This window comes from Aedes albopictus, chromosome 1 (genome assembly GCF_035046485.1).
Source record: "Aedes albopictus strain Foshan chromosome 1, AalbF5, whole genome shotgun sequence".
Classification (NCBI taxonomy): Eukaryota; Metazoa; Arthropoda; class Insecta; order Diptera; family Culicidae; genus Aedes; species Aedes albopictus.
In genome coordinates this window covers 293,327,023-293,350,188 of record NC_085136.1, presented here as the reverse complement: position 1 = coordinate 293,350,188, position 23,166 = coordinate 293,327,023, and the positions used below count along the sequence as shown (strand labels likewise).

General features: G+C 38.9%; 1 protein-coding gene across 2 annotated transcripts in view; it reads right to left on the bottom strand.

Annotated features, from left to right (window-relative positions):
- LOC109431331 (serine-rich adhesin for platelets-like) overlaps positions 1–23,166 on the bottom strand; it is a 339,832-nt gene that overhangs the window by 39,653 nt on the left and 277,013 nt on the right. Inside the window, exon 8 of one of the 2 annotated variants that reach the window (XM_062847009.1) lies at positions 18,143–18,595. The exons of the other annotated variant lie outside the window; for it this stretch is intronic. Coding sequence (XP_062702993.1) covers positions 18,143–18,595 — 453 coding nt within the window. The remainder of the gene's footprint in view (positions 1–18,142; positions 18,596–23,166) is intronic. 2 annotated transcript variants of the gene reach the window in all.

Below are 23,166 nucleotides of genomic sequence, written 5' to 3'. Positions count from 1 at the left end.
CACCGACCCAACGGTGACTCTCAGATCTCCCATCCTTTCCATCTAACAAATACCCCAGTCCGTGCTGATTGTGGGGATGCAGAGGTGATCTCGGTCTTTAGTAGCAACAACCAGCACACTCTAACATTCCTTTCCCTTCCCAACTGACTATAAGGACGTGGCCGGCGCCGTTATTGATCCAAAATGTATGAGCTGCTTAAATTGCACTTTGAGAATAAGTGGAGTGTCCCAGCCCTTATTCATTTGGATCTCAGTGCAATTGGAACCAGCTCAGATCAATCACGGAGTAGCAACCATTGACATGGATAGTCAGATTTGATCGTGATGGAAAGGACGTTGATAGAAGATTGTGAAACTCAAGCTTCACGAAACTGACATGTTCATGACCTACTATGTATCGTAAAAGTAAAAACAATAAAAATAGTTCATACTATTGCATCCAAATGTGTTTTATAGTCATTTTTTGTCAATATAATCTAGTTTATATGCAATAATTCGAAAAGAGGCCGTGGAATTCTGACGTCTAAGAAAGAGTTGTTTATTTAGTCAAAATGAACAACTTTTTCGAAGACATAAACTCTCTCATGTGTAACAGTAAAACTTACATGCTGACACTACTTATATCTATACTGTTATTAAAAAGCTATTATCTCAAAAACACCAAAAAATACCTCTCCAAATTTTTGGCAGTATCGTATTTGCTGAAAATTTGAAGTTGCGATTTTTTGCGCTTTGCGAGATATTAAGGCATGACATTTACACTGTTTTTTCGAATTTGTATTTTTATTTTTAATTTTTAATGATAATATTCAACATATTCCCGTACAATGTGTTTGGTTTGACACATATGCATTAGGAGAAAAAATTAAACTCACATGGTTTCTGGTAAAAATGTCGAAATTAGCTTAAAAAACTGTTTTTTCATTGATTGGTTTTTATTTTTTAAATAACTCTAAAACAGTAGGCTGTGGACTTTTGACGTCTGAGAAAGAGTTGTTTATGTTGCCAAAATAAACAACTTTGCCGAAGACGCCAATTCTCTAGGACGTAAAACAAAGAAGTTAGATGGTGGCGCCACCTATGCGGACGAGTTGTGAACTACTACGTTCTTAGCGATAGATGCCTCTGCTGATGTCAAACAACTTTGTCGAAGATACCATGTGTCGGAAATGCTTCGTTTTGGAGTAATTAATTTAGTTCCGCTAGATTGCGATTCTGGCCCTTAGTGCATTGTCCGCTTGTCTGCATCGAAGGCTTTCACAAAGCGGGCGATCTCCAACAAAGTGGGACCTGCCGCACCCTCCGGGAACTGGAATACCAAAGTGTTCTTGATGATTCCGTTCGACATTTTTCCTGTGCTACAGGATAGCCAAAGCACAGCTAGGAAAACATCCAGAAAAAAGAGCGGTGGGCAGGAAAATAGTCTCAGACCTTATCTGAAACCGATAGTGCTCCGGAACCGGTTCCGGGTGTCCCGTCGGAATTGGTCAAATATGGAAGTGAACCTAATGCATACCTGCAGTACATCATATGACAGCTTTTTTGATAACCTAATGAACGGTTAGTAAGAAAATTAGTCTCTGACTATACTTGGGACAAACCTTGGGACAACCGGTAGTGGCCAAATGTAAAAAAGAACCAAATCCACACACGCGATACATCAAATCGCGGCTTTTCGACAACCTGATGAACAGGTAGAAAAAAAAATGGTCACATACCATATTTGGGACAACCGGTAGTGTCGTGAAGTTGGTTCCGGGTATCCCGCCGAAAGTTATCAGTCATATTTAACAGTGAATCAAACCCATGCAACACATCAACTAACAGCTGTTTCGATAATCTGCTGAACGATAGCCAGTAAAATAGCCTTACACCATATATAAACCAGCAGTGTTCCGAAACCGGCTGTCCCGCCGGAAGTGGTCAAATATAAACGTATACCAACCCTTGAATTCGACGCATAAAACGGCGATTAATTTGATAATCTGATGAACGGTAAGCAAGAAAATAGGCATGAAGCAGATGACATTAGATACTACCGATAGTTTTGCAGAACCAGCGATCGGTGCTTCGCCGGAATTACGAAAGTTAACAAAACCAATGCAAGTGATAAATATATTTGAAAGAGCAAAACTAAAGCGATCTCAACAAATCACACCATTTCAGATTCTTGAGGTGTAAACATACAAAAGGATGTGTTATCGCTGTATGGGGAAGTTGAAATTTAATCTTATCAAAATTTTGATGCGATTGATTAGTTGCACCCTCGCGTTCTGTAATGTGGCTGAAATTTGAATGAGATTGCTATGGGAAATTTCATTTTTTTTGTCAAACTTTACATGATTCATGTAACCAAAGACAGAAATAACATCTAGGGTGGAAGCTTCAGTTTTGGCCAGCCAGGAGTTTTGGCCATAGTGCAGTATTCAGCCTGTTACGATCTAAATCGGCATGAATTTATTTTTTACTAGTAGATTCTAATATAATATGATGATTACAGCTGTGAAAACCATACAATTTGATTAAAAACTTGAAGAAAAAAAAAATTTTCCTTAAAAAATCAGCTCCCATATATCTATTTTGGCCAGAGTGCTTCTAATTTGGCCACTCCCATAAGAAATACACGTGATTGGCCAAAATATAAACCAAAGCTGAGAATATGGCCAAAACTGCGGCAATGCTTCTATTTTGGCCAGTGCTACTTTTAATACAAAAATCAAGTATTAGCTTGATTTCTGCATTTTTCTAAAAAAGTATAGATCGAAACCTTTCATTTGACACATTGGTAGTTTTCATTGGATTATTGATTACACAGCGTAACAAAAATTAACTTTTGGTCTGTCTCAAGAGCAAACTAATGTGTCTCTGACAGATCTTGGGCTGCTGCATCCGAATCCGGGCTCAGATATGCTCTAGCACGTCACAATTTTGAGCTTTATCTCAATTTATAGGGCAATTTGGTGAGGTGGAATTTGACCACGAAGAATGAACAACGAGTTCGCTGCACTCTACGGTGAACCTAGCATCCGGAAGGTCGCAAAAGCAGGAAGCATACGAGGGACATAGCATATTGTGAGAATGCCAGACAACAACTCTGCAAAGCTGGAGTTTGAAAGAGATCCTGATGGTACAAGAATACCTCGAGGGCAGCATGCAAAATGGACCAGGACCAGGTCTGGCAAATGTGGGAAGCTGCCGAGGATGGTGAACTGCAGCCACGAACCGAGTGTTGTGGTGAGGGATTATTGATTCACTTTTATTGTAATCCTGCATTAAAATCCAATAAAACCACCAGAAATGAGTTCACGGGTTTTTATAGTATTTATAGATATTTTTCGGAACTTTTGCAGAAAAGAGATTCTAGCTGGAATTGCTTGAGTGATTTCAGCAAAAAATATTCCAGAGATTTGTTAGGTGTCAATGTAGAATGTATTGCTTTCCGTTCATTTTTTTTTTTTGAAAATTACTCCAGGAATCCCTTCAGGGTTTCTTTAAGGTATTGGACCAAGAATTTTCCTCCTTATTTTTTCAGGAGTTCCTCAAGAAAGTACTTATAGGTATAGCTCCACAGCTTTCTTCTAGAATTCCTACAAGTTGTTCTTCCAGGAATTCTTCAGAAATGCCTCCTGGGATTCAGATTTTTTTAAATGAAATTCCTATAGGGTTTTTTCAGGAATTCTTCAAGAGGTTAAGCCAGGAGTTTCGGGGATTCATTCAGCTATTTTTACAGGAGTAAATCTAGGGATTACTTCATAAAATATGATTTTTTCCAGGATTCCTTTCAAGAATTTTAGTTGGAAATCCTCCAGAAGTTCCAACATGTAATCGTTACTATATTTTTCCCGGGATACTTTCAGGAATTATTATAGAAATGATTCCTTGAATCCGAATTTCACAAATTTTCAGGAGATTGTTTTAGAAGTTTCTTCAGACGTCCTCGAGGGATTGCTTCATAAATTTATTTTAGGAGTTATTTAGACCTATCTTCAAAAAGTCTTTCACAAATTGTTCCGGTGATCCTTCAATAATAATGTATGACTACAACGAGCCCTTCTCAGCGTGTATACGTGCTTTTACAGATGTGGAGGAATTCTTCGTTTTTAATGAACCGATAATCGTATAAAATCTGTGTTAAATGTCGTATAAATGTATGTATGTAATATTAATTAATTTTATTCATTAAGACTAACATGTCAGATGAATTATTTAAAATTCAAATACAAATATAAATATCTACTAGGATGCAGAAATTCCTTAATCCAACACGGAAAAACAAGTTTTTCAGGGAATTCATTAAAAAAAATTGATTCGATTTTCTTGAAGTAAAGTAATCTAAAGGGATCCGCAGCGCTTGAAATTGAGTGAATATGAAGGAAACGACCAGTTATCAGCGCCAGCAACCACTACGAACAAATACGCAAAGGGAGCGAAGAAAACCCGAACCAACTGCGACTGCTGTTCCTCATCGGTCGGTTCGCTTGTGAAGCAAACTGGCTAGTGATCGTTCATGCTCAGTTGCTGCGGTGAGTGTGAAGATGGGGAAATGATTCAGTGGTTTTATTTGTTGCTCAAAATTTGTAAAAACAATCATTCTGTTGGTATGGGAATATTGTTCGTGACTATTGTAATCGATTTGATTTGAGTTTTAGTTATTTGCACTGCAATAACGGGATAAAAACTAAGTATATTCATTGCCGTATACGTCGGCGAAGAGAAAGATTCAGAGAGCCACCACGCATATGAACCTCGGTTTGCCACTCTCAGTAATAAAATTGATTGCTCATGCTCCCACTTGCTTCTGAAGCATGTTAGCCAATGAAGGTATACAGCTACCGCTCTGGGTTGAACAGCGTCGGTCAAAGAGGAGCAAATTTTGCTTCGTTCAGGGGAAAACGCTTCATTTTGCAAGCACTGGGGATCCGTTTTGAAATATCTAAAGAAACACCAGAAAAACTTCTGCGTAGATTCCAGTGAAAAAAGATCTTATAAATCTATATATATATATATATATATATGAAAAAGTAGTGGCATACGTGGGACCGCGCATAACTTGTGAACAGAAGGTCCGATTTTGGTCGTCTTAGTTTTGTTCTGTTAGTTTTCACCCAAGGAAGGTTCATGAGGCAAAAACATGAAAAAATGAGAGTTTTTTAAAATCGAACTTCAATATATTTTGACCGGGGACTTTGTCTTGGCTAGAAACTTGAAACGTCAAAAAACGCTGTAGGCAAGACGAAGTTTGCCGGGTACAGCTAGTTTCTAATAAAATTGCTTCAAAAATTATTGAAAATGGTTTTGAATAGATTGCTGAATGAATTCCTCAAAAATCGATGAATAAACTTCTGAATAAATTTCTGGATAAAAACACGGAAGAATGCGTGAAGAAATTTCTAAAGGAATCTCTGCAGGCATCTCTGGAGAAATTCCTCCAGGAAGTACTGAAAATATTGATGCAAAAATCGCAGCAGGAATTCCTGCAGCATTTTCTTGATGAATCCCTGGAGAAATTCTGGAGACGGTCCTGTGGGAAATCATATTGAAATCCCTGGGGAAATTCTTGAAGAAATTTCTGTTACATTATCAAAAAAAACCCAAATTAATCCACCTAGTGGTGATAGTGCCTTTCTCGTCGTATATGTTCTCACGATCTTTCCGTCGACGTATGTCAAAGTGTTCCTGAATCCTGATATTTAAAAATAAGCAAGCATTTTATGAAAGCCATCATTGCATTGACTTAAAACTTATTGATGGTACATAGTCCGACGTTATGTTCAACGTATATGCAGAGCTAAATAATATCAGAAGTCTCAGTTGACTGCTTGAGCACCTTCACTAACACTGGAGGCTGATCAGTATCAAGACGATACTAACAAACTAAGATATAACTTTTACACAAGCACAGATCACTTTGCGGTCTTCGACAAAGTTTTTTTTCTGCACATTTTAGGTTATATTTTATTGGACGTTGAAAACACGAACGTAAGTAGTGAAGAAAACGTTATCAAAAAAGCTCCTATTTGATGTTCTGTCGAACCCTGTGTATTCATCACTCTTTAATACGACACGTTTTAATTCGTACCCCGCTCATTCGATGTTTGTCGAGTTAAAAAATGATCAAATGTCACAGTGTAATACACTGTAAATACGAACGATCCGATATTGTGATGTTACTCACACCCGCAGCGGCTCCTCGTGCAGCTGCTACTTCCGGAAGTTCAAATTTGGTGCTTTCCGACACCTGATTCGTTTGGTGATCAACCACAGTGAACTTCGGGAGCCAACAATCGTAAAATGAACAAGCTATCAATTCGTACCACCACAATATCTGTAAAATCTGTGTTCAAAAACAAACTAACCACTAAAATAGGGGTTTGTTCATCGAATTAAAAGTTTACCTAGGTAATTTGACAGCAATCATTGTCGAATTAGCGTAGTTTTATGGTACCACATCACATGCATGGGTTTGGTTCAATTTCACATTTTACCACTTTCGGTTCACATTTTACCACTTACCGATTGTCCCTGATATGGCCTTATTTAGACTAGTTTCATGCAAATTGGTAATCAGTATTCCTAAAAATTCGCAAATTGGTGTAGGGGAACTGTGGCCATAACGCCCATAGGGGGAAAGATGCGCAGTATTAATTGAAGGAAACAACGTTATTTTTTTATACTTTTTTTCAGCTGGAATCGTTAAAATAAGAATAAAAATGCATCTTAACATTTTAGTTTACATATTTTTACTATAAAAATTGTACAAAAACACAAAAAAAATGCTTTTTGCCACTTTTGATTTAATTTTGGCCAGTCAATTTTTTGCACTTTTTTACATATTTTAAAAGAAATTTCTTCTTGATATTCCCACAAATTATTGTGCACACTTCCATTATTTGTGTTCCAGACGAGAAAAGTATTGAATTTGACTCCTATAATTTTTATACAAGGGTCCAGACTTCTGAGACATGTGTGGGGTAAAATGCCCACCCCTAGTGAAATACATTAAAACAGCAATTAAGATCAAAATTTTGGCATAAATTGTGTAGAACACAAATAAGTGCCATACAATAGGACATTTTTATTATAAATAAGTTCACAAATCACTTGTCCATGGGTCATTTTGTCGGAATTGTTGATAAAACAGCTCACTATGCAATTTAAATGGAATTGACCCATAATTACAGGTGAGCCATAATTATGTAATGACTGTTTACCATTCACGAACAATAAAACTCGACAACAAACCATGCACGCAAGTATATGAGCACAATTTGGAATCCTGACGTTCGCTGTAGCTAGTGGCGCGTATTATCCCGCATTAAAACTAAAATGCTGAGAATCAAACTTTTTTTCACATTTGAAATTTTGAGTAGCAAAACATAAAACTGGTTAATGGTTCCTACCATTTGTAAGGAAACATGTTGAAGCTTAAGCTGATGAATGAATTCATAGTTGTGTCAAAAAAGTGTGAATTATGAAGTGTTTCGTGGTTAAAATTGGACTCTTCCTTAACGTGGGCGTCTTACCCCCAGTTCCCCTAATGCATGCATGGTTTTGGTTCATTTGTGCATTTCTCCAGTTCCGGCGAGGCACTCGAAACTGGTTCCGGAACGCTACCGGTAAATGTGGCCTGGGACTATTTTCTTGCTGACCGTTCTTTGCGTTATCGAAGAAGCCGTTATTTTATGTACTGCGTGTATGCGTTTGGTTCCGTTCTACATTTCCACTTCCGTCGGGGCACCTGGAACCGGTTTCGGCACACTGTTGGTCTAAATTTTTTTCCTTGTTAACCGTTAATCAGGTTACCTAAGAATTCATTTAATGTGTCGTATTTATAGTTTGGTTCTCCTTTACATTTGACCACTTCCGATGGGGCAACCGTAATCGGTTGTGGAACACTACCGGTTGTCCCCAATATAGTCGGAAACTTTTTTTTTTGCCAAATCAAGATACCTAAAAATCCGCGATTCGATGTGTCGCATGCATGGGTTTGGTTCACTTTTATATTTGGCTATTTCCGGCACGACACCCGAAGCCGTTTCCGGATCACTACCGATTCAGATATTTTCTGAGAATATTTTCCTGCTTATTGTTCATCAGGATATCAAAAAAGCCACCTTTTGATATGCCGCATGCATGGTTTTGGTTAACTTTTATACTTGGCCACCTCCGGTAGGACATTTGCAACCGGTTCCGGAACGCTACCGTTTCTGATATGGTCTGAAAATGCTTTCCTGCTTACTGCTCATCAGGTTATCGAAAAAGCCGCGGTTTGATATGTCGCATACATGGTTTTAGATCAATTTTATATTTGGCCACTTCTGACGGGACACCTGGAACCGTTTCCGGAACACAACCGGTTCCGGAATGGTCTGAGAATATTTTCCTGCAAACTGTTCATCAGGATATCAAAAAAGCCACTAATTGATGTGACGCATGCATGGGTTTGGTTATCTTTTATACTTGGCCACCTCCGGTGGGACATTTGGTACCGGTTCCGGAACACTACCGGTTCCGATATGTTCTGAGAATGTTTTCCTGCTTACTGTTCATCACGTTATCGAAAAAGCCGCGGTTTGATATGTCGCATGCATGGGTTTAGATCACTTTTATGTTTGGCCACTTCCGGCGGGACACCCGGAACCGGTTCCGGAACACAACCGGTTCAGACATGGTCTCAGACTATTTTTCTGCTTACCATTCATCAAGTTATCGAAAATGCCGTAGTTTGATGTGCCGCATGAATGGGTTTGTAGCGTTTTCATATCTGGCCCCTTTGTGGGGTACAGGTCCGGAATACCTAAATGGCCATAACTCCGGAACGGCTGGACCGATCCGAACCATTTTCAATAGGAAACAATGGGACCAGATTCCACGTCGAATGAACCGTCGGTCATTAAAATCGGTTGTGGTTTACTGCCAAAAAGTGATGTGAGTTTTTTTGTACACATACACACATACATACACACACATACACACACACATACACACACACAGACATCACCTCGATTCGTCGAGCTGAGTTGATTGGTATATGTGACTCGACCCTCCGGGCCTCCTATCAAAAAGTCATTTTTGGAGTGAACATATAGCCTTTCCAGTACACTTGGTGTACGAGAAAGGCAAAAAGGGATTTCCAAAATAATCTGTAATGGAGTTTCAGAAGGAAACTTTATAAAAGGAAATCTATAAAGGAAGGCTTTTGAGATTCTTAAGAGAATATCTATAGGAACTCATGAGATTTTGTTTTTTGAGGATTATCTGGAAGAATTTCTTATAGAGTTCATGCAAGATTTTTAAAACAAACTCCTGGAGTAATATCTAAAGCAATTTATGGTGTGTATATTCTTTCAAGAATTCCTATTCTGGAGATTTCTTCTCCAGAGATTTTCACTGTATTTTAAATAATCCCAGAACCAATTTCTGAAAGAATGCCGGTATATATATATTTTTTTTACTTGAAGGGATTTTTAAAGGAATCCTCGGAATAGGTCCCAGTACCACAGAGATTTTTGCACTATGAAATTGTATTTATGAAGGTGCCAGTTATTTCCAAAAATTCACATGAATAGGAGCCTCCTTCGCTTGTCTAATATGAAACAACATATTGAATATAACAAAACTTTGCATGTGTTTTTAGTTGCTCTTGTTTACTGCCAAAAGGTAAGTGAATCGGATAACAAATTGCTGAGCTAGTTATTCGGATACAATGAGTTACATATCTTTCAAATAGTAATACAATATTGTTTTTAAGTACTATTTGTAAGATACAGGGGATAGACAAAATGATCAAGACAGGCAAAATTTTCACTTTTCAAAAAATGTTGAACTAGCTGTAACTTTTCGAAAAGTGCATCAAATATTCTAAAATTTTCACTAGTTGTCTTATTCAACTAATTCAACTAGTTGTGTATCATTGGTCCAAATTTGGAAAAGCTCGGGCTATTCTCCACGAAGTTATATTGATTCTAGAAAAAGGTATAATTATCCGATAGCCAACTTTGAGCCAACGGAGCTATAGGATTCAATGAACCGAATGCAATGAAATTTTTACCATTTATGACTTATATATGAACTTCGAAAAACGTTTGACTTAACTTGAAGTTTTTAACAAGAGAAACATTTATAGCAATTTCATTTATTTCACGATTTTTCAGTAAATTGGTCTATTTTTAATATGCATCCCATAACCTTTTCAATTTATTGGCGGCTATGTAGTAACTTTCCTTCAAAACACATTTATATATAAATCAATTAGAGGGAAATGAAATGAACTATAATTTGCATTTTGAATTTTGAAACGATGTTGAAGTTTTGGATAGTTTAGTGTTTTATTAGAAAAATAATGTAATCGTTATAATTTTCTCCCGTGCTAAGAATTTTAAGTTAAGGCGAAACTGGATCCATTTCCTCACTTTTTGGTTTTTGATTTTTTATAAAATAACGAAGCAATATTTTCAAAATCGGTTTTCGTGCACATATAGAGTATGGATCAAGGTATCTCCTGATTTTTTTTTCATGGTGGAAAATGGGGGGGTCTATAGTTCAGAAAAAAAGGTCATGGTGTTTATGGACAGCCCCTAATAAGCACAGTTGCTTTGGAAGCTGAAAACAATAGAAAAAGCTTTGTTGCAATTTGATGCGATCAAGTTACAATTTTTCATTATTCATTTTCATATCGATGATTACAAAATCATCTTGGTTTTCTGACGGCTCTCAAAGTTTCTTGAAAGCAAGCGAATCGGTCATCAAATTGTTGGTAGACCTTCTTCTTCTCTATGGCTCTACGTTCCCCACTGGAACTTGGCCTGCCTCTCTTCAACTTAGTGTTCTTTGAGCATTTCCACAGTTATTAATTGAAGGGCTTCCTTCGCCTGCCATTGCATGAATTTGTGTATTGCGAGGCAAATACAATGATACACTATGCCCAGGGAGTCGAGATAATTTTCCCGACTGGAACGCGCCGTCTCCGGATTGGCGATCCATAGCCTTAACCACTAGGCTAACTGGAGACCCCGTTGGTAGACCCTACCAGGCAAAAAAAAAAAACAAGAGTTATTATTTGTTTCATTTCTCACTGTAGTGGGACATATGTTTCTGAGAAGTGCCGTTTGATGCTCACATATGCCGGCTAATACTGAAAAGCATTTGAGAGTGCTTATTCGATTAGGTGACAATTCACGCAGTAATGAATTGGTCTAAATGGAACGCTGATTGCAACTATGTACGCCAAGTGGCTGACCGATCGACTGGACGAGGTTAGCGCTCTAGTAAAATGGCATTAATTAGTTGTTTGTTTTTTTTTTTTCTGGTTCGTGTACAACACAATTATATTCACAAAAACAGCGGATATTTAAACTTTGTTATTGATTTTTTTCATGTTATATTTTGAAGCATTGACAAACATAGAAAACAAACTTGCTCATTCCATTGCTGGCTTAGTCAGCTCATAGTTAGTGGAAAATTGTTCATTGTTCGCATACTTTATTTTTCTTCTAATACAATCGTATTATGTATTCGATAAAATAATAACACCGTGATTTATCATTGATGATTTATATATTTTGTGTATTCGAAAAACATGTGTCAGCGAAGTTTGCTGTCATGTTGTTTAATGTTTGTTATTCCATTGTATCCAGATCCCATTCTCCACTAAATGCTTTATAACGATATGGGGGTAATAAAGCTTTTAAAACTGATGGTGACAATGATTGGGGATTACATCAAATTCATTTACGGTTGTGGTTTGGATTGCTTCCACACGCACACGCACACACTCGAAAAAAAAAAATGACTGATGGTGGGAGCATCAATTGCCACCGATATGCCACCGCTTCTGCGGCTCAGGTCAATCAAATGACGGCATCGGATGGTTGTGGTGACTGTCCACAACCATAATTAAATTGCAGCTGTGAAATGTTGAGAACATTAAACCAAGCTGTTTTTTTTTTTGTCATAATATCATTAAATGACAAAAATGATCCTAGGATATCTATGATACGTTGAATGAACTCCACTTTGATTTAAATCACGAAACAGGAAACTTTGCGATACAAAGGATGTGGCTGCTTCGAAAAGATCATGGGAGATGTTACTCAATAGACTTAATGGGATAAGCCACACTTTAATGTCGGATTATAAAGCAGGTTTTTGCACTTTTCCATGTGAAGAAACTAGTGTCTACAGCTAGCTAGGTATGACGTTCGACACATGCTCCTTTAGTTTTGTAAATTGTTCTGATGGGAAAATGGGATAAGGCATCGATTCTCAAACTTGGCTCTCTATAAAACTCTCTTCAACATATTTTTTCCTAATTTTACTTTCGAAATTCGTGCGTTTACTACAACCCCTCCAACCAACAACATTGGTAATAACGTAGGTTACATCAACAGGCACCCAGCTGCGAAGACACCCAAGCCCCACCATCGAGCATCTCCATCCAACTATGTAGGTAGGTAGCTTCAACTCATATACTATCTTCATTTTAAGGCGATCACAGGGAATGAGTCTTTTAAGTGTAATTTAATAGGACGCAGAAGGAGCATCTGCTGCGTCTTGAGGGCAGCAACATCCTGATCGAAGAGCACATTAAGTCCCTAATGCCCCCCTCTTACACTTACCTACACTTTAGTTTCCCACTGAGAAGCTGAGGCAGTGCGGTGTGTCTTGAGAGCCGGGCGACCATCAGAAGGCCATCGCCGTGGTGGTAAATGAGGATAAATAAGAGCTTCAACTGGGAGGGCCCCTGTGACCGAAATGAGGTGACGCCGGGGAGTGGTAGAAACGTTCGGTTCGAGAAAACCAATTAAAAGGTCTCACTGGTAATAAGATTGTCAGTGATAAATATTAATGAGAGAAGAATTTTACGCGTGGAACGGCGTCGCCCGCCGACTGGAAGGTAATTTTCCACGCGATGGAAAATAGCACAAACTGTGCAGCAGATGCACTTTCTAGGTCTTTGTTTTCCGCGGGAAAAGTGTGACGCAAAATAATGGAAGAAGGTGCACTGAAAAAGTCACTGCAAGGTGATGTGATTCACTTAGCTACGGGAAGGTGAGATGTTCTGAAAATTACGTTAGAATTTTGCAAGCTGGAATGGTTGGGATTGGTGATGCCGTGTAAATCCTTTTTGAAAAGGCTGGTTCAGAATGAGTGACAGCGGAAACTTGGAACTATGGTTATTTAATCAGGCAGTAACAGATACAGGCAGGCACCCAGCAATGTGCTGCTCTATGTCAGGTGAGGCATCCTTGCTATTCATGTGAACCAAGGAAATCATTTTGGTGGATAATGAGTTTACCATCGTTACAATGGTATTGTATAGCGGTGACAATTAACCCGTAGGCAGGGGGCTTACTAAAAAATTCAAAACACTGCCAAAGGCGCAAAATAGTTATTTATGCAACAAGTTGCAAAATGTTGATTTTTTTTCAGAGCGAGTCGTATATTTATCCAACGAGGCTTGCTAACCATGTGCTTATTTGTTCAGTTTAAAGGGTTATATGTTTTTGTGGACGACCCCTTAAAATATGTTTTTGTAATAATATTTTCTAGCGATTTTTGGGAATTGTTGAGTGTTTTACAAAGTTATTCCTTGTAATAAAATTCAGTGCTGAAAAATTAATTTCGTCATATTTAAATTCAATCACCTACAGCTCATTTTAGAAGCTGAACATGAGAATATGGTATAAGAAGAACTTGTGCAGACCAGTTCTGCTAGAAAGTCACGGAAAAACCGTTATTTTTCGAATTAAATACATCTCCTTCTGTTTTTTTTTCTTGCCAGAATAACGTTTCAAACGAAACAGGGTCTGCATTTCAACCTGGGACAAATACCAATAGATTTCCTTGTAGAATTTTTGAAGTAATCGCTCGAGGGGTCACAGAAGGAATTCCTGGAGGAAATTGGAGTATTCTTGTAAAAATCATTACTAGAGTATGTCATGCAATTACAGCAACTAGTGTGGGCGTGGAGCGGACGTGGTGTGTTGGTTAGAACCCTTGACTATCCCGCCGTGGACCTGGGATCGAGTCCCACTCCCGACAAACTCGCAAAATGTGAGTTCTTCCTTCGGAAGGGAAGTAAAGCGTGGGTCCCGAGATGAACTAGCCTAGGGCTAAAAATCTCGTTAATACAGATAAAAAAAAAACTAGTTTGGTCTGTCTTTTTTCTCTCGCCCATTCTTTTTGATAAACACGAGAAAGAGCGGGATGAGAGAAAGGACCAACCTCTCTCTTCCATCCTTGTTTTCTCGTTTTTATTTAGCAAGAGAGCTAGTAAGAAAAACAGCTGCCAACGATAGTAATTACAACTGAGATTATTCCAAAAATTCCTTCTGTGATTCTTTCAGGGATTTCTTCGAGGATTACTACAGAAATTGGTTTAGAATGTTCCCCCTGTTGGAAATCGCCTTCAGTTTCCTTCAGGAATTCCCGCTGGTATTATTCCAGAAATACTGCTGAGATAAATTTAGAAATATTTCTACCAGGACCTTTTTTCTGTGATACCTCCGGCAATTCTTGCTGGGAATCTTCCTGGAATTCTTGAAGGAATCCCAACAGTAATTACTGGAGAAATCTCGGCTGAAAATCGTTGAGAAGCCCTAGCAAGAATTCTTAGAGAAACTTTTGAAGGAGTGCCTACTGATACCCTTAATAATTTCCTAAAGGAATCCTTAAAAAATCTCTGAAGGAATCGCAACAGGAATTTTTAAGAATCCTATGAGAGGTCTCTGATATAATCCAAGATAAATATGGAAAGGAACCTTTGCAGAGTCGTCTGAAGCAATCCCAACGAGAATATTTAGTTTATTGTTTGAAACTGTTTGCCTATCGTTCAGGCATCGCTTCCCTAACGACTGTGTTGAGCAAAAATAACTGAATCCTGGAATACGATCAAACGTGCCGTTCGCATTTTGTTTGATACGACAGAATGTTTAGACTTTATAGGAATTCCATCAGAACATTGTGGAGAAATTATAAAAGGATTTCTACAAAGATTTCTTTAGGATTGCCTCCAGGAACCTCTGATGGAATTCTCTAGAAATTCCTGCTGAGATTGCTGAAGAAATACCTTCAAGGATTCCTCCAAAAATTTCTGCAAGGATACATCCAATAATTCTTATGGCATTATCAATATAAACTCCTGCTGGGATTCCTCCAGCAATTCCTGCTGCAATTTATTCACGGGTTCTTTAGAAATGTTGAATTCATGCTGGCAATGCTCTTTAGATTATTTTAGGAAGTACTTCTGAGATTCTCCAGGACTGCTACTGGGATTGCTCTGGACATTTCTTGCAGGAATTCTCCATGATTTTTTCTGGGTTTCCCATACAATTCCTGCAGGGAATCTTCCACTCAAATGTTTCTACTGAAAGTCCTTGAGAAATATCAACAAGAAATCCAGTAGGGTTTCCCGAAGGAATCCCAGGAGTAATTATTGGATTTCAAAAAAAAAAACAAAAAATGGAATCGGTGAAATAAATCGCTGGCGGAATCATAGCAGGGAATCCTGGATAAACTCGACTGTTGGACCCATGTTCTAGATTAGGGAATTCAGCTTATCAGTCCTTGATTCTCTAGAACGAAATGGTTAAGATTTGTCCTTACGTTTCGGTCACGGTTGTTACCATCCTGAGGGACGAATCCTCATCGTTTTCGTTCTAAAGAATCAAGGACTGATAAGCTGAATTCTCTAACCTAGAACCCTGAAAGAACATCAAGAGGAGCCGGAAACCCAGGATGAAATCCTGGAGAAATCCTCGGATGAATTTTCAAAGGAACAGCAGCAGGCTTTCCTAGAGGAATTACAAGAGAAATTGATGGAGAAATCTTTTGAAAAAAATCCTCTTGAAATTTCTGATGGAATTCCTTCATAGATTTCTGTTCCTGTTGGGGTGTCTGTTGAGCAAATTTTTCCCCCTATGGTTTAGAAAGAATAAAAAGCCCCTGTAGAAGAGGTGAACAAGGCGACTGCAATCGGTAAGCTCAGAGTAGGCTGAACCGAGTGCCCGCTCAGCATCTACGAGCTGCCAGAGGCGTGTTTCAAGCAAGGACACAAATCGTGGGCTTGTAAGGGCCACTACAGGAGCAAACGCTGCAGGTAGTGCGGAGTGGAGGGCTATATCGCCAGCTTTCACAGCATCAATATGTCTGATTTTCCAGGGTTGCAAAAAAATGAAAGCATGCAACGAACGTGAGTTTTTGTCTTTTCACCACACCGCTTCTGACGTTAAAGCCTCTTTCCTTCACGGAGGTGGGTGAGAAGAGAACAAAAATTCTCTCGTCGCTCACATCGTGGTGACGCCGAGATTCAATAACAACATTTTCCCTGTCATTGGCACTCAAAAGAGAAAATTCACCACGCTTGCTTATGGGCCGGTCGCATTCATGCGGCCGTTGTTGACATGAAGCATCCAGCAGCGCAGAGCGTGTGTTGATGATGGTGGAGTCATTACGTCCACAAAGTAGTTGAGTTTTTCTGTGTTCACTTTGGAACAGATACTGGATACAGTCCTGTGGAAAGATACTGGACAATAATTAGGCGGCATCTCAAGAAAGATGGAAGAGAAGCAAGTTCTGTTGATTGCTTCAATAAAATTTGGTCTGCGGCACAACGAAAGGTTACGGAGGACGTTGTGCAGAATTTAATGGAAGGTATCAAGAGGAAAGTCCGAGCGTTCTTCAGAAATGCGAAGTAAATGTTCAAACTCACGTGAATTCGGCCACATGCATGTTGATTGTCATTTATAAAAAATAAACTTATGGATTTGTTCGAAAATAAATATTCTCTATTGAAAAAAGGTGTCCACTTTCTTTAATGAACAGTCCTTAGCTCATAAAAGTCAGTGAATATAAATGAGTGCAATACGTCATTCTATGATGAAAATTTTATTATCATGGCCTTCAAATTATGAACTCAATCACAGCTTCGAGAAGTTCCTTGAGTTAAAGAGAATCCTGTAAGCATTCCATGATGTATCTGAAGTTTCCAGGGGCTACGATACTTGCGAAAGCTAATGTTGTGTAACTCAATATACTCAATAAAAATTATTGTTACGGTTTTTGATCTGATGTTCTTCTGAATTGCAGAACAGTTTGGATGATTCTAAATACCTATATTGTAAGTATCTTTAAGGACAGACTTGGAAGAATCCCAATATGGCAGCCAAAATGGCCGACTTTGGCACCTACTCACGATTTTGAGGGCACAAATCCCTACGTAAACAAAAACAGCTCACCTGAACTTCTTATTTTGAGCATATTACAAGTGAGCAAGAACAGAATAGTAAAATGTATTGTTATTTGAAGCTTGCGTCTTGAGATTTGTGCATCTGAAGTTTTGATGCACTGTTAAAGCGGGATTCCAAGACGTTTGTCCTTAATCTCTGATGATATTCTATGTTTGCTATGATGTGCCTAGTTAATCGTGTTATATAATTCAATATAACCAGAAAAGAACTCCATCCGCAATTATATAAAAAGTTGCTTATTCAGCCGTAGACTTTCAAACTCAAAGACAATTTATATTGCCTAGTACATCCGAAATAATTGGGTTCGCTATTTTTAAGATTTTGACTTCCAAAAATATAAACAGGTACGTAAAAACTGAATAATAACGCATGGAGATCATTGATGGGTTAAGAGAAAATCTAATTCAAATTTGTCATCATTTCAGTCAACATCATCCGTATTATTCATAGCTTTACGACATTTTTCTCTCACATATTTTTCTAAACTCTTCAAGCTTTCTATGTTTAAGGAAATAAACGAGTTCATGCTAAATAAACTGTAGATCACCTATTAGCCACTAATAAATACAAATTTGTAATTTAGGCAAACACAACTAAAGCAAGAAGTTCTATTTCTAGTGAGATCATTTCAATCACACAGCAATCGCATGACTGTAAAGTATTAGTGTTCAAATGTAACCGCAAACATAGCATTTGTCCAATTTCCATTTTTTTTTTCATTGTCAGCAACTGGCTAAGCAAAGCACATAAGCAGAAAACGAACTCGACCAAAGATGGTCCTATAACTCAATCACCGGCGACTCTCTCGCTACCTTTCATATAGCAGTAGTGCGCAAGCATTCATAAAGCGTTCAAGCATAGAGCAGCATAGAAAGGACAAAAGAGAAACTAACCTTCCCCACAACCAACACTGCTACAACGACTGCCAAAGCGGCCACCAATGCCCGTCGGTACCGTGAGCCTAGCCATCGAGGAGCCCCCGTCGTCGCAGCTGCTGCGTCCACCCCTCGGAACCCAATCGCACGGTTCGTTGCGACGTCTCAGCTGGGCCGCGTCTCCTCTTCGCCGCAGGAAACCGTGCCGCTTGAAGTGATTCCACAGGCATTTGATCTTGCGGAACTTGTTGTGCCGACAACTGGCCGCACCCGATCCGTCGTCATGGTGCACACCGCGGGATCCACATTCGCAGGGGTCCGACCGTTGCTGGCGTGGATAGCCCTTTCCCGGACCCATGGCGTCATCGTGCTCGTCGAAGTCCGTGTCCGTGTCGGTGGCGTGGACCACGTTGTCGTTGTTGATCACTATGCAGATGCCGCCACGACGGTTCTGCTGCTTTTGGCTCGAATCTTGGAGAGGCACGGAAAAGTGGAGGATTAGGCTCTCAACTAGGGTGGATGGGTGGGTGACTGTGCTTTTTCTACGCTTTTTTTTCGTTTCCTTTCGGGTGTGTTGAGATGTGTGTTGGCGAACTTAAACGAACTATGGAACGGAAATCGGAAATGGGAAGGACAATTTTGTTCGTCGGCACAAAGCACATTTGATGGAAGCATGATTGAGAAGGTGTTCGGAAGGAGATTGAAAATGGACGGAATGCTAAAAATGGGTCACTGATGAAACAGCGGATGATTGATTAGTGAGAGTTCTTTCACACATCAACATCTTGACAGAGTGATGAGTGAGTTTCTGACAAATTCCGAACCGCCTAATTTAGCTATTGAAGAATGTACGTGTTCGAGTGCCAAAAAATGCCAATGGTTGTCCAATGTTACTCTCCATCTAGGTTTTAGAAATTTGCCATCCATTTTTAGAAAGCAAGAGGAAGAGAGACCACCAAAGTATCAAATACAGAAGAAAAGGCGACATACAATAAGCTCTTAGAAAGTGGAATTTCGATGGATAAGAGGCCTTCAATTATAGAAGAAACATAGTAGACATAACTTCGCTGAAACATATATTTTATATTTAAAACTTTTAGCCAGATATTCGTGTTATTTTATTGCGTTATTGAATCAACTACATCAATTTCATAAGCATATTTGCCAATATTACAGGTAATCCTCGATACAACGTACCCTCGAAATAGCGAATTCGATTTAACGTTCATTGTCCTTCGATATTACGTAAAAGATTGAAAAAATAAATAAATTTTTCCAGTAATAAGCCCTCTCTCTCTCTCTCTCTCTCTCTCTCTCTCTCTCTCTCTCTCTCTCTCTCTCTCTCTCTCTCTCTCTCTCTCTCTCTCTCTTCTTGGCGTAACGTCCTCGTTAGGACAAAGCCTGCTTCTCAGCTTAGTGTTCTATGAGCACTTCCACAGTTATTAACTGAGAGCTTCCTCTGCCAATGACCATTTTGCATGCGTATATCGTGTGGCAGGCACGAAGATACTCTATGCCCAAGGAAGTCAAGGAAATTTCCTATACGAAAAGATCCTGGACCGAACGGGAATCGAACCCGTCACCCTCAGCATGGTCATGCTGAATACCCGTGCGTTTACCGCCTCGGCTATATGGGCCCTAACTAATAAGCCCCTGATAAACTACACAATCACTCAAACCAATGTCGAACAACGAACGAATTGACTTTTTTGATAACTCAGGTTTGTCATTATTGATTTTGTCAATTTAACCGAAATCATTATTTGGGATTAATTTTATGTCGCACTCATCAACATTAGCTTAAACAATATTTTGTTTTATGCTTTGATATAACGTACACTTCGGTATAACATACGAAGAGAAAATTTATTTGTAGGTTATATCGAAGAGTACCTGCACACATCAATGTGCTAATATTCGACCATGAAAATAGACAAATTTTGAACGATAGTTCTGAAGAAGCAAAGTCTTTTGTGTCAATATTTTACATTTATTGCTGTTAGAAATGGAGAAATGGAGGCTTCAAAAAACGAGTTTTATTATTCACCTGACGTTTCGACACGGAGATAGTGTCTTCCTCAGGGGGAAAATTAATATTAATGTTTTGGTCAAATATGTTGTTTTACTTCCTACTAAAAACGACACAAAACACACAGTTGACAGTTGAAGTTAGACAAAACATTTGACCAAAAACATTAATATATGTTTTCCCTTTGAGGAAGACATTTTCTCGGTGTCGAAACGTCGGGTAAATAATAAAACAATTTTGTATGCGTATATCGTGTGGCATGCAAGAAGATACTTTATGCCCGAGGAAATCAAGTAAATTTCCATTACGAAAAGTATCGGGACCGACCGGGAATACGTACATTAGTGATTTTGTGTCATGAGTGTTACCGAGAATTTTGTGATTTATGCTACGTGGATTGTTGACATGTTAAATGGTAGGTAATGAGTAGGTTCCACTCAACTTAAACCTCCCTCTAAATAGCAACCATCATTAAACCAGTGTTGCGAATACTCACTTGCAAGAGTTATACTCAATAGCTTCTATCTCAGTTCAGAAGCACGTTAGCAAAAAACGGTGTATGAAGGACATTTAGATTGTAGTGTTACCTAAAATTTTGCCGAATAAACTAAGAGTCTCACACGTATACCAAAGTCATGAGAGAGCTGTGAGCACGAGGTGAGTAAAATGAGTATAATTCATACTCACCTCGTGCTCACAGCTGTCTAACGACTTCGGTATGCGTGTGGGACCTCTACTTTATTTCACAAACTTTTAGATAAAACTAAACTGTAAAAGTCATTCAAACCGTTTTTTGATAACATGCTTCGAAACTCAGATAGCAGCAAGTGAGTATTAATTTTCGCAAGTGAGTATTCGCAACACTGCATTAAACTACAAACCGTAGTTAGAAATCCCTTCACCATAGGGACTGGTTACCACCCATTCAGCGGCCATGAGGGGTGGTGCAACGAACCCTAGAGATTCTAGAAATTCCTATTGGGATTGCAGAAGAAATAACTTCAAGAATTCCTCCAGGAATTTCTCCTACGATTCATCCAGGGCATTCTCTAAGAATCCAGCGATTTATCGAAAAACTTCTTCATGAGTTCCTTCTGGCCCACAAAAATTCTTCTAATGATTACTTAAACAATATCTTCAAATCCAATGAAAATTTTAGAAATTTAACAGGAATTATTTCGGAAATTGCTCCAGAAATTCTTCTTGAGATACCTCAACGGTTTCTTCCGCAAGGATTTGTTGAAGAATCTACTGGTATCATTACTAAAAATTCTTGCTGGTATTCTTCCTGTTATTCTCGCTGCTTCAATCCATGGATTTTTTAAGAAGTTTTGTATTTCTACTGATTATTTTAAGATCTGCTGCTGGGATTTCTCCAGGATTGCTACTGGATTCCTCTAGACATTTCAGGTAGCAATTGGTTCAGGTTTTATTTCTGTGTGTCCCATACAAAACATTTAAGGAATCCTTCTGGAACTCCTCCCAACAGAAATAATTGGAAGTATTGCTAAAAATGCTTGAGAAATCTTAGCAAGAATTCCCGATAAAATTATAGTGGGAGCTCCTGCTGGAATTGCAGCTGTAATTACTGGTCTAATTTTTTTGTCAATTTGAATTGCCCAAAATGCTCTCAAATAACGTTTTATTCAATTTTTCTTCCTGAGGGGGTGGTCGTGGGTACCGAATTTTGTCAAATCCCATTTACACTCAATCTGGTATGGTCAGGGCGTTAACACTGAACTCTCAAAATGGTCAAAAATAACGTTTTATTGCGTGTTGCTTCCTGAGGGGGTGGTCGTGAAGTGAAGTGAAGTGATTTTTTTTTTTTTTGAAAATGTGCACCACGTGAGTGATGGTAATAATCACATTAACCATTTTACACGGTTATTTTGAAAAAAATATTTTTTGACTTAAAAATAAAGCTCTTCAGTCGTCGACTAACCGTGACTAAGGGGGGACGACAGGGCTGGGTGTATTTCAACCGATTTTCCAAGACAATTGCTTGAAGAAAACTCCGAAATGATCATTACAGAAATTTCTGGAAAATCTTCCATAAGACTTCCTTGAGTGAACCCAGGAGGAAATTTTCAGAGGAGCCCCAGCAAGCATTCCTAGAAGAATTCCAAGAGGAGTTCCAAGAAACATTGTTTAACAAATATTTTGAAAAATCCTCTCGGAATTCCTCCAAGAATGCCTAATAGGTTTCTGCGAGGATTCCTCCATGCAAGGATGGGAACACTCACTTACAGAGAGTTACACTCACTTGATGTTTTCTCAGCTCAGAAGCGTGCAATCAATAAATGGTGTATGGAACACTTTTGCCTTGTGGTTTAGTCTAAAAGTTTGCCTAATAGAGTTGGGGTCGCACACGCATACCGAAGTCGTGAAGGAGTTGCGAAGGCAACTCTCCACGAGGTGAATGTAAATTACACTCACCTCGCGGAGAGTCGCTTTCACAGCTCTGTAACGACTTTGATATGCGTGTGCGACACCTACTCTATTCAGTAAACTTTTAGACAAAAGCACAAGGCAAAAGTCGTCCATACACCATTTATTGATTGCACGCTTCTGAGCTCAGAAAACATCAAGTGAGTGTAACTCTCTGCAAGTGAGTGTTCCCATCCCTGCCTCCATGTATTTCTCCAAGGATTCCTCCAGAAATTGCACCGATACTTTCTTTAGGAATTTTTGCAAGGATTTCTCTAGGAATTCTTATCGGAATACTTCGAGAAATTCTCAAGAAACTCCTACCAGGACAGCTTCAACCATTCCTGCTGGAACATCTTAAGCATTCCGAGATACTGCAGAAATACAGTTATTGCTCTCAAATCCCTGGAATATTTCCAGCAGAAATAGCTAAGGAAGCCCAGCAATACTTTTTGGAAGATTCCCACTACGAATGCTGGAAAAATCTCAGCAGCCTCCCAGGAACAATCCCATCAGAAATTCTCAATTCTCTTCTCTTCAGATGATTCCCAGTAAGAATACGAAGAGGAATTCCTGCAGGAATTTC